Source organism: Thamnophis elegans, chromosome 13, assembly GCF_009769535.1.
Source record: "Thamnophis elegans isolate rThaEle1 chromosome 13, rThaEle1.pri, whole genome shotgun sequence".
NCBI classification, from domain to species: Eukaryota; Metazoa; Chordata; class Lepidosauria; order Squamata; family Colubridae; genus Thamnophis; species Thamnophis elegans.
Genome location: NC_045553.1, coordinates 8559896 through 8572487, shown reverse-complemented (window position 1 = coordinate 8572487; position 12592 = coordinate 8559896). Strand labels below are relative to the sequence as shown.

General features: G+C 44.3%; 1 protein-coding gene and 1 pseudogene across 2 annotated transcripts in view; both read right to left on the bottom strand.

Annotated features, from left to right (window-relative positions):
* Window positions 1-12592, bottom strand: part of PI4KA (phosphatidylinositol 4-kinase alpha) — a 97452-nt gene that overhangs the window by 35488 nt on the left and 49372 nt on the right. For both annotated transcript variants that reach the window (XM_032228739.1, XM_032228740.1), the window contains exons 22-29: window positions 11151-11284; window positions 10243-10325; window positions 9106-9176; window positions 6631-6755; window positions 5507-5588; window positions 4227-4310; window positions 2029-2118; window positions 280-399 (exon numbers count right to left, since the gene is read on the bottom strand). In XM_032228739.1, the coding sequence (XP_032084630.1) occupies window positions 280-399; window positions 2029-2118; window positions 4227-4310; window positions 5507-5588; window positions 6631-6755; window positions 9106-9176; window positions 10243-10325; window positions 11151-11284 (789 nt within the window). The remainder of the gene's footprint in view (window positions 1-279; window positions 400-2028; window positions 2119-4226; window positions 4311-5506; window positions 5589-6630; window positions 6756-9105; window positions 9177-10242; window positions 10326-11150; window positions 11285-12592) is intronic.
* Window positions 6850-6944, bottom strand: LOC116517265 (annotated as a pseudogene).

Below are 12592 nucleotides of genomic sequence, written 5' to 3'. Positions count from 1 at the left end.
CTCTCCCCACTCCCTTCTAGCACTGATGATGTTACCTAGCAGGGTAATGAAACATCTGCAAGAAAACAACCAAGCTCAGAGAGCACCAAGGACCCCCACAGTCCTTCTCTTCTCTTCCCTCCCTCCCTTCTAATACTGATGATGTTCCCAAATTGGGTCATGAAATGCCTGTAAGAAAACAGCAAGCTGTATACCTACAAACAGAGGCTGTGCACAAGCCACTCCTGCAGAAGTGGGGGGTTGAAAAACAGGACAGTGGCCACAGTGAAGAGAACTTACCCCTAGTGTGGTGTTTTGCCTGTTGTAGCCTGCGAAGTGGAGAATGCTCTCGGTTGCCATGGCCAGCCCTGTGTGCTGTGACAGGCCTGATACCCAGTTCTGGTGTTTGTTCAAATATTCCTGAAAAAAGGGGGAGTTAAGAGCTGCAGTTATACCTAAAGTACTGCATCCAGTTTTGGTCACCACACTACAATAAATATGTTACCTCCCACAGACCCATTAGATCTCACAGGGTTGGCCTCCTCCGGGTGCCATCTACCAGCCAATGCCACCTGGCTATTACCCGGGGGAGGGCCTTCTCTGTGGCAGCTCCGGCCCTCTGGAATGAACTCCCCGCAGGGATTCGGACCCTCACCTCTCTCCAGGCCTTCCGAAAAGCCGTCAAAACCTGGCTTTGCCGGCAGGCCTGGGGGTGATGAGTTCCCTCCCCTCTCGACATGTATGGTTGTGCGACTGTTGTCTACTTTTATTATTTGTATTTTGTCTTTTTATGTTCCCCTTTTTTTTCCCCCCCTTGAATTGTTCGCCGCCCTGAGTCCTCCCGGAGAAGGGCGGCATACAAATAATACAATACAATACAATACAATACAATACAATACAATACAATACAATGTTGAGATTCTAGAAAGAGTGCAGAGAAGAGCAACCAAGATGATTAGGGGACTGGAGGCTAAAACATATGAAGAACAGTTGCAGGAACTGGACATAACTGGTCTAGTGAAGAGAAGGACCAGGAGAGACATGAGAGCAGTGTTTCAATATTTGAGGGGCTGCTGCAGAGAGGAGCTATTTTCCAAAGGACCTGAAGGCCAGACAAGGAACCATGGATGGAAACTGAAGAAGGAGAAATTTCCTGACAGTGGGAACAATCAACCAGTAAGCCAGCCTGACCTGAACAAAACAAATTATTGAGCACTGTTAATTTTAATTTGATTTTTTTTTAAAAAAATGTCATTGTCAATTTTAATTTGGTTTGGGATATTCTATTTAATTTTTTTTTAACTTTTGTATTATGTGTTTCTTTTAATGTTGTATGCCGCCCTGAGTCCTTGGGAGAAGGGCAGCATATAAATCTAATAAACCTAACCTAAACCTAACCTAAACCTAACCTAACCAATGGAACAGAAGTTGCCTTAGGAAGCTGTGGGAGCTTCATCACTGGAGGCTTTCAAGAAGAGACTGGACTGCCATCTTCTCAGAAATTGCGTAGGGTCTCCTGCATGGGTGGGGGATGGGGTTGGACTAGATGACCTACGAGGTCCCTTCCAACTCTGTTAATCTGAATGTCTCTAAGATGATCAAAGGCCTGGAGGCTAAAACCTACGATGAACAGTTGCAGGAACTGGGCCTGGCTAGTCCAGTGAAGAGAAGGACCAGGGGAGACAGGAGAGCAGCCTTCCAATATTTGAGGGGCTGCCACAGAGAGGAGGGGGTCAAGCTATTTTCCAAAGCACACGAAGGCCAGACAAGGAATAATGGATGGAAACTGACCAAGGAGAGATTCAACCTGGAAATAATGAGGAACTTTCTGACAGTGAGAACAATCAACCCATGGAACCGAAGTTGCCTTTGGAAATTGTGGGAGCTTCATCACTTCGTGTGTGTGTGTGTGTGTGTGTGTGTGTGTGTGTGTGTGTGTGTGTGTGGTGTTGTTGTTGTTGCTTTGCTCTGCAGATTTCCCCTGGCCGGATTCCCAGATTTCCAAGATACAATGCAATCCGAGAGAGAACAGGGATGTGGAAGATTTACCTGCAGGTGAGATTTTGTGACTGACGGTGCCCATTTCATGGCTTCTTGGAGGATCATGCCGCATCGGGCGGCAAAATCTTTAACAATGCTCTAGAGAAAGAAATGAGAATAAAGTCACCTGGTGATGCATTGCAGGTGCTTGACTGCAGCGGTATAATAAAGCAAATATTCCACCAGACACATGCGCCTTCGTTTTTGAGAGTCACTTGGCGACTCAAGGGGCAAATCCACCCAGATTTGCCTTAAAGGTAAAGATAAAGATTCCCCTCGCACATATGTGCTGGTCGTTCCCGACTCTAGGGGGCGGTGCTCATCTCCGTTTCAAAGCAGAAGAGCCAGCGCTCTCCGAAGACGTCTCTGTGGTCATGTGGCCAGCATGACTCAACGCCAAAGACACACGGAATGCTGTTACCTTCCCACCAAAGGTGGTCCCTATTTTTTTACTTGCATTTTTTACGTGCTTTCGAACTGCTAGGTTGGCAAAAGCTGGGACAAAAGCTGTCACGCGGCAGAAGGGATTCGAACCACTGAACTGCCGACCTTTCTGATCAATAAGCTCAGTATCTTAGCCACTGAGCCACGGCGGTTTTTTTAGAGGTTATTTATTCTTAGGGTTTGAGAGAGACTGACCCTAACTTTACCCAGCTGGCTTTGGACCTAAACCAGGAGTAGAACTCACACCATCCTCCAGTTTCCAGCCTGGTACAGTGCATCCTCCTGATCCAGCTTTCCTCTGAGTCAGTTGTGACTCTTGGCATATACTTTTTGAAAATGGTTTATCGTTTCTTTCTCCCGAGGGCTGAGAGAGTGACAGCCCAAGGTCACCCAGCTAGTTCTTGTGCCTGAGGCCGGACTAGAATTCACAACCTCCCGGTTTTCTAGCCTGGTGCTTTAACCACTACTTCAGCTTCTAACTTCGCCTTCGAGTCAATCCTGATTTCTGGGGGTGCAATTTTTTGGGGGGCAACATTTTCAGAATTGGTTTGCCCTTCTTTCCAGGGCTGAGATTAAGGGTCTGGCCCACTCACCCAGCACTAGAACTCAACAGTCTCCCGCCATGGTGGCACAGGGGTTAGAATGCACTTTGGCAAGTTGACTCTGCCCACTGCCAAGAGTTTGATCCTGATTGGCTCAAGGTTGACCCAGCCTGCTATCCTTCCAAGGGGGGCAAAATGAGCAGATGGTTGGGGGCAAGAGGTGGACTCTATAAACCACTTAGAGAGGGCTGGTATATAAGTCTAAGTGCTATTGCTATTCCTTCCTTCCCTCCTTCCCTCCTTCCCTCCATCCATCCACCCACCCACCCACCCATCCATGGTGCACAGTGGTAAGAATGCAGCATTGCAGTCTGACTCTGCCCACTGCCAGGAGTTCGATCTTGACCGGCTCAAACTTGACTCAGCCTTCCATCCTTCCAAGCGGGGTAAAATGAGGACCCAGATTGTTGGGGGCAAGAGGCTGACTCTGTAAACCGCTTAGAGAGGGCTGGAAAGCACTGTGAAGCAGTATATAAGTCTAAGTGCTATTGCTATTCCTTCCTTCCTTTAAACACCATATCACTAGATTGCAAAAAATCCAGCTGATATTTAGCAATGGGTTAGGTTTCTCTGCCCCCTAGTGGCCATCCAGAGTTCTCCAGCCCAGATATTATGTGTGCAATAGAGAACTGGATTTCCAAAGTTTATCTCTGCACGTAGAATGGAATTAATAGGAGACAGAAAATTTCAAGGAAGACCAAATTCTTCTCAACACCCTGCCCCTGTGGTCTATAAAAGAAAGGCTACGGCTTAGCATAACCTAAGGAATTCTCTTTATTTTAGTGAAGCAAACCATGGCTGAAGACCAGTGGTGAAATTCAAAAATTTTCCCTGCTGGTTCGCTGGGCGTGGCTTGGCGGCCATGTGACCGTGTGGGCGTGGCTTGGCGGCCATGTGACCGGGTGGCTGCACGACTGACTCATGCACAATGTAAAAGCAGCTGGACTTCATGTCTCCTGCAACAAGAAGGAACCTCACAGGCAATCAGGCACAGCTGATTGTTGCACAGCTGATCCTTGGATATTTTTTTTTGTTTAAACTTTTTACAGCATTTTTTACTACCGGTTCAGGCGAAATCGACCCAAACAAGTAGCATTTCACCCCTGCTTAAGACAATGGACGAACCCAGTCAAACATGTCCAAAATTAGCGTCCTTTTTACCTCTCTAGCTTCATAGGTATCAGGGACAGTAATTCTATACGGGGCATCTGGAATGTCATAATATGGTTGGTCCTTATGGATGTCCTAAAACAGAAAGGAAACAGACACTACAGTGCAACATTATTCCAAATAATTCCTAAGAAAAAAAACCCAATTTCCTAATTTAGGAATAGGGATGCCCACACAAATCAGGTTTCTTTTAAAAAAAATATTTATACATTTTTCTTTAACATATATAAGTGTTTAGTAAACAGTGTGTTGTCTGGGTCATTTTACATATATATAATAATAGTTGTTGTTAGTTGCGAAGTCATGTCTGACCCATCACAACCCCATGGAGAACTCCAGGCCTTCCTGTCCTCTACCATCCTCTGGAATCCATTTAAGCTCACGCTTACTGCTTCAATGACTCCATCCAGCCACCTCCTTCACTGCCTTCCCCTTCTTCTTTTGCCCTCCATCGATCTCAGCACGAGGGTCTTCTCCAGGGAGTCCTTCCTTCTCATCAGGTGGCCAAAGTATTTGAGTTTCCTCTTCAGGATCTGGCCTTCTAAAGAGCAGTCAGGGTGGATCTCCTCTAGGACTGACTGCTTGGATGGCCTTGCAGTCCAAGGGACTCGCAGGTGTCTTCTCCAGCACCAGAGTTCAAAGCCTCCATTCTTTGGCTTCCTTCCTTCTCATTAGGTGGCCAAAGTCTTTGAGTTTCCTCTTCAGGATCTGGCCATCTAAAGAGCATTCAGGGTGGATCTCCTCTAGGACTGACCGGTTGGATCGCCTTGCAGTCCAAGGGACTCCCAGGATATAATAATATTAATAATAGTAATATTCTTTACTTGTATATAATAATATTCTTCCAACTTTTAATTTCTACCTCTATTATCTAACCATTGATAAAATAAATCCCAAGTTTAAAAAAAATATTCTGTGTCTTCTTTGTCCTTTGTCTTTAATGTTAACCTATCCATTTCTGCCCAATCTAATATTTTTATAATTATATTTTCATCTGTAGGCGTTTCCTCATTTTTCAAATGTTGTGCAAATACAATTCTCATTGCTGTCAAAACATGTAGTATTAGATCTATGTTTCCTTTGTCATTTTTCAGATTTCTTGTTAGATGAAGTGACCATGCCATCGTTACAAAAAAAAAAACACTTTAAGCTTTTTAATTCATGATAACGTGAGCTGCAGACCGCCAGTTCCCTCACACAACAAGAAAATAGCCACTTTTTTTAGCAAAGCTAACTGCGGTTTTATTCTGCTGGCGATCGGAAGCACTTACTGCGTCAAGAGAGAGGGAGAGTGTCTGCAGGATATCTAGCATAGTCTTCAGAACCGTCCCACTCCAAAGTAAGTGAGGGAATCTTGAAAAGGAGAAACCAAAAGTTAGGAGTCTGTACCAAAACATATGCACCTAGGAGACAACAGGGCCTAGCCATTCATTAGCAGCTGATTCCCTAGTTTAAATCTTAGTCCAACTTTTAAAAAATCAAGGCATTTCTTGATGGTGAACTAAGGAAGGATTGGATGCTGAATTTGTTGAATCTGTCTGTCTGTCTCTCTACCTACCTATCACCCATCCATTCATCTATCTACCTATCATTCATTCATCCACTCACTCACCCACCTATCATCCATCCATCCATCTACCCACCCATCATCCATCCATCCATCCACCCACCCACCCACCCACCTATCATCCATCCATCCAGACATCTACCTGCCTATCATTCATTCATCCACCCATCCATACATACAGACATCTACCTTCCTATCATCCATCCATCCACCTATCTATCATCTATCCATCCATCTACCTATCATCCATCCATCCATCATCCATCCACCTATCATCCATCCATCCATCCACCCACCTACCTATCATCCATCCCTATCTACCTATCTACCTATCTACCTATCTATCTTGTCAGACGGGATTTACACATACATATTATCTATCATCTATCTATCTATCTATCTATCTATCTATCTATCTATCTATCTATCTATCTATCTATCTATCTATCATCTATCTATCATCTATCTATCTATCTATCTATCTATCTATCTATCTATCTATCTATCTATCTATCCTGTGTAATCTACTGTACATGCTACATGTATCTACATACTGATTGGGGGATTCTGGGAGTTGAAGTCCACACATCTTGAAGTTGCTAAGGCTGAGAAACACCAATAGAGAATTACAGAATAACAGAGTTGGAAAGGACCTTGGAGGTCTTCTTCACCAACCCCTTGCTCAAGCAAGGGATCCTATACTCTTTCAGACAAATGGCTGTCCCAAAACCTCGGGTGCTTTAGCACCCACAGTTTCTAAAGGCAAGCCGTTCCAGACCTAGGTGACCTGGAACCCGCTCTGCCATCAAGGCATCGCAACGTACTTACTTATCAACAAGACCCGACAGGTATTTATCGGCCACTCGTCTTATTCGTTTATGAATGTGGTTAAAGTTGACCAGCAAGAACTGAGCATGTCTCTCCAGCTCTTCTTCATTTTCTTTCGTTTTGGACTAAACACCAAAAGAAGAACCATGAAAGTCCCTTGTTAGGATTTGGGGATTATTTGTTTTTGATCAACACATCCATGGTTTATTCATTTCTTGAGCAAACACGTAGAACCTCCAATCTTTTGCACAGGGGCCATGCTAATCTCCTCCGTATCCTTCCAATTTTAGTATATGTGCTGCTGAAGCGAGCACACACATACACTTTACGAGTGGTTAGAGATAAGAGGTAGAAATTAGATGAAGGAAGATGATTGCTATGTATGAATTAAATATAAAGACGGCTTATAATTAGAAACATGCTCATATAATTAACAGAATTACAAATAAGCTGATATAAAGGGAAATCTGGTTAAAATTATTCTGTGACACTATTATTATTGTTATTAATATAGCTGTTAATATTTCTTTTTGGTTTTTCTTTGGTTTTTTTTTTTTTTTTTTGTAAATGATATGCCCTGACAATACACTGTATTCAAAATGTTTTATGAATAGAAAAGAAGAAGAAAAAAAAGAGCATCCAATCATTGGATGGCCGGCTGGGTGGGTGTGGCTAGGTGGTCATATGACTGGGTAGGCGTGGCCAACTCAATGTCACTCACATCAAGGGGCGACTCGCCAGCCTCTACTCACCCCTCCCCTCCCAGCCACTCCTTGCCTGCCCACCCAGGATCCTTAAGGCCCCGACAGGAAGCAGTTGTTGGAGCTGAGCAGCCACCAGGAAAAAGATTTGGCAAAACAGCTCAGTTCAAATTGGATCAGACCGAGAAGGAGGCTCAGCAGAAGCACCTCACTGAGGACTACGAGCATAGGCTTTCCAAGCAGAGGGAAGACCTGCAGGAGGGCAAGGCAAGGTACTGGTGCCTGAAGGCTCAGCGGTCTGAGATGGTCAGCCAGTTCCAGGCCATGATGCAGTCCCACTGGAACGAGGCCCTCTGGCTCTTCTCCATCAGCGGCTCTTCCCTCCAGCCTTCGCCCACACCAGGAGGCTGAAGCAGACCCTGGCTGGTGTGTTTCCCTCCCACTAATTGGCCAAGTTTTCCATCTCTCAGGCTGGGGGGGTCAAACAGTACGCCCCTCAGACAGGGTTCGCAATTTGGGAGTCCTCCTGGACCCACAGCTGACTTTCGAACACCACTTGTCGGCTGTGACCAGGGGGGCATTTGCCCAGGTTCGCCTGGTGCACCAGTTGCGTCCCTACCTGAACCGGGAGGCCCTCACAACAGTCACTCATGCCCTTGTGACCTCTAGACTGGACTACTGCAACGTGCTCTACATGGGGCAGCCCTTGAAGAGCATTCGGAGACTTCAGCTTGTCCAGAATGCAGCTGCGCGAGCGATTGTGGGTGCACCTCGGTTCACCCACGTAACACCTATCCTCCGCGAGCTGCACTGGGTGCCTATTGGTCTTCGGATACGCTTCAAGATGCTAGTCGTCACTTATAAAGCCCTTCATGGTATTGGACTTGGGTACTTGAGAGACCGCCTGCTGCCAATTACCTCTAATAGACCGATCAGATCCCACAGATTAGGCCTCCTCCGAATTCCATCCGCCGGCCAATGCCGACTGGTGACTACCCGGAGGAGAGCCTTCTCTGTGGCTGCTCCGACCCTCTGGAACGAACTCCCCGTGGAGATTCGAACCCTCACCACCTTCCAGGCCTTCCGCAAAGCCCTTAAAACCTGGCTGTTCCGACAGGCCTGGGGCTAAAGAGTTTTTGCCCCCCCCCTTCTCGAATGGTATGGTTGTTGTGTGTTTTTAAATTTTGTATTGTTATGTCTTGTCTTTTTTATCCCCCTGTCTGTACCCCCCTCCCTGATTGAACTGTGAGCCACCCTGAGTCCCCTTCGGGGAAAAGGGCGGCATATAAATGAAATAAATCAAATCAATCAATCAATCAAACCCTGTTGGAATTTCTGCCCCCCTCGAACCCGCACAAAAAGACCCAAAAGAGGAGACTCATTGCGTGTATCTGGCCCAGGGGGCATATTTTGAGGACTCCTGATTTAGTGCAATATAAAAAATGCAAATATTTTTTTTCTGCGGACCACCAAAATTTTCTCATGGACTACCAGTGGTCCACGGACCACCAGTTGGTGACCGCTGGCTTAGAGAGGGTTGTAAAGCATTGTGAAGCGGTATATAAGTTTAAGTCTTAGACTCTAAGAGCTATTTCTAGAGCTATCTCTCTTTTAAAAAACCCGCCACGCAGTAGCTCCACCGATATGCAGCCTAAGCAGGGGAAGAGAAATTAATTTGAAATGTCAGGGGTCTGTTAAATCTAGTACTAAAGAGATGCTGGTTCATTTGAGCAAAAGGATAACCACAGTGTACATTCTCGCTTGACAAACTTACTTTGTCTGCCATCATGCTAAGGAAAGCTTCGAAGACCTTATCTGCGACGGCTATCACGCACTGCATCATACCTGAAAGAGAGGAAGCAGCGATGTGTTGGAGAAAAATGAAAAAATCGAAATCAAAGGACAGAGGCAGCTGAAAATTGTGTCCAACAGATAGCATCTCCCATGAGTTGTAAAAAAAAAAAACCCCACCACTCATATACTGTATTTTTCGGAGTATAAGATGCTCCGAAGTATAAGACGCACCTAGATTTTGGGGAGGAAAACAAGGGAAAAATATCTGCCTCCCAGCAATTTGCCTCCTTGCAACAAACAGTACATACATTGTTTGTAGTGTTGTATTTCAGACTATACTTGTACAGATGCTGTTAAAATTGATGTGCTTTCTGGGAGTATAGTTATTCTCTGCTATTTAAAAGAATAGCACTTTTTAAAACAATAGCACTGGGCCTCTTCAGATCAAGCATTTATTTTAAAAAGCTTCTTCATTTTGTTAAGTTGTCTAGAAAAATAATAAAGCAGTCTTTAAAAAATAAGTCTAATGATTTGAACATTCTATAGGCGTTTATAGTTGTTGACTTACCTCCTTGCAGCAAACAGTCTGATTAGCACAAGAAAAAAAAATCTGCCTCTGCCTCCCAGCAATTTGCCTCCTGGAGCAAACAGCTAGTGTCACTCTCAATTTCTCTTGATCATCAGCTGTTTCAGGCTGCAGGGATTTCTATAGCCTATTGAAGCCTCTGCAAGCCCCCGTTTGCTGCAAAGAGGTAAATTGCTGGGAGGCAGAAGCCAAAGGGTTGGGGCCAGTGGGGCTACATTCAGTGTATAAGACGCACCCAAATTTTCACCCTCTTTTAGGGGGGGGGGAAGGTGCGTCTTATACCCCGAAAAATACGGTATTTGCTCATGTAGTTTTCTTATGTATAATGTACACCGAAGATGGCATTTTATTTCGTTGTACGAGTTGCAATGGCAATAAAGTACTACTGTTATTAAATTACTTATTTGCATCCAAACAATTATGCCAATAAAAATCACAGCACGAGATGGCTTGGAATCGTGTATTTATTGTGCAAGAGTTTGACCCAGGGGCCCACCTGATTTAAGGATGGTGGAATCGGAGTAGCCATACCTGATTTGTCTTTCTGGATAGCTTTATCCTCAAAGTAATAAAACATCACTTGGAAACGATCTGGGTCTGTTGAACGTAGGACCCTAGCAGATCAGAATTCGGGAGTTAATTTCACCGATATACTTGAAAAAGATTTTTTATAAATTTGTCTGTCTGTCTGTCTGTCTGTCTGTCTGTCTGTCTCTGTCTGTCTGCCTGCCTGCCTGCCTGCCTACCTACCTACCTGCCTACCTATCTATCTATCTATCATCTATCCATATCTACCCATATATTCATCCATGTCTGTCTGTCTGTCTTTCTGTCTGTCTCTGTCTGTCTGTCCGTCCGTCCATCCATCCATCCATCTATCCATATATACCTATATATTCATCCATCTATCCATATCTACCCATATATTCATCCATGTCTGTCTGTCTGTCTGTCTGTCTGTCTGTCTGTCTGTCTGTCTGTCTGTCTGTCTGTCTATCTATCTATCTATCTATCTATCTATCTATCTATCTATCTATCTATCTATCTATCATGGATCTATCTATCCATGTCTACCTTTATATTCATTCATGTCTGTCTCTGTGTGTCTGTCTGTCTGTCCATATCTACCTATATATTCATCCATATCTATCATCTATCTATCTATCATCTATCTATCTATCTATCTATCTATCTATCTATCTATCTATCTATCTATCTATCTATCATCTATCCATCCATCCATCCATCCATCCATCTCTCTCCCCCCTCCTATCTCTTAACAACCCTGTTACTAACTTATCAACTGCTGTGATTCACTTAACAATCGAGAAAAGAAAGGTTGTAAAATGAGGCAAAACTCACTGAACTGTCTTGCTTAGCAATGGAAGTTTTGGGCTCATTTGTGACCGCCACCCCGGAGGCAGCATTTCAAGACATACCTCATGCATTCTAGGCGATATACGGAAAGCAGGTAGGTAGACATTGCGAAATCCAATTTATTGATCAGGGCTGACACTTCAGGAGGCGGATCCAGAAGGTTTATGATGGTGCTCCTCAATTCATTCAGTTCAGCCTAAAGAATAGAGAATAGAATAGAATTCTTTATTGGCCAACTGTGATTGGACACACAAGGAATTTGTCTTTGGTGCAGATGCTCTCAATGCAGTAATGGCATCCTCTTATCTTCTCTACCGGTTCGGTCGTGGGAGTGCGCGTGCTCGTGCACTTATTTTGATGGTGTGCGGCACGTCTGGCCATGTGCAGAACCTTCTGCGCATGCGCAGAAGGTCCGTGATATATGTCTGGGTGGGTGGGCGGAGCCTGAACAGGTGCGAACCAGCAGAATACCACATCTGTCTCAGTGTACGTAAAAGAAAAGACACATTCATCACGAATCATAAGGTACAACACTTAATGATAGTCATAGGGTACAAATAAGCAATCAAATTATATTAGGAAACAATATAAATTATAAGGATACAAGCAACAAAGTTACAGTCATAAGTGGGAGGAGATGGGTGATAGGAACGATGAAAAGACTAATAGTAATAGTAATGCAGACTTAGTCAATAGTTTGACAGTGTTGTGGGAATTAGTTGTTTAGCAGAGTGATGGCATGCAGGGAAAAAACTGTCTTTCTATTTAGCTGTCCAGGTGCGCAGCACCCTATAGCGTCATTGTGAGGGTAGGAGTTGAAACAATTGATGTCCAGGATTCGAGGGGTCTGTAGATATTTTCACAGCCCTCTTTTTGACTCCTGCAGTTCTAATTATCCCTTGAATCTATTAGCCCCTTAAGGCTGTCCAGATCCTTGACAAGCCTAAGACCCTCACCATCTACCCACAAGTGAGCCGTCCCAGAGTTAAAGATAAATTTTACTAACGAATAAATGAAAAGAAAGAAGTAAACTTCATGGAGCACAAATAAGGCTGGCTGAGAAGTGGGGTTGAATTGCCGCTGCAGGAAGGCATCGCTTCTCTCTTTCAAACAATGAGGATTGGAGGGGAGGAACTTCAAAGCATTTGGTGACCCAAGGACAGGACTCAAATATTTGAAAAGCAGATTTCCCAGAGAGAAGATAAACATGGGAGTTAGAAGGCTTGGAAGGGGTGAGGAGCAAGAATGCTGATGCTGGGTAATGCAACTCAACACAGGTCAGGATACAGGCTGTTAATCAAAAGGAAGAATCTCCCTGGAATGTTTAGCATATCAGTACCAGCCCTGGAGCTCTAATGTAATCAATCTTTCTTTCTTTCTTTCTTTCTTTCTTTCTTTCTTTCTTTCTTTCTTTCTTTCTTTCTTTCCCTTTCTTTCCTTCTACCTACCATATCTATCTATCTATCTATCTATCTATCTATCTATCTATCTATCTATCTATCTA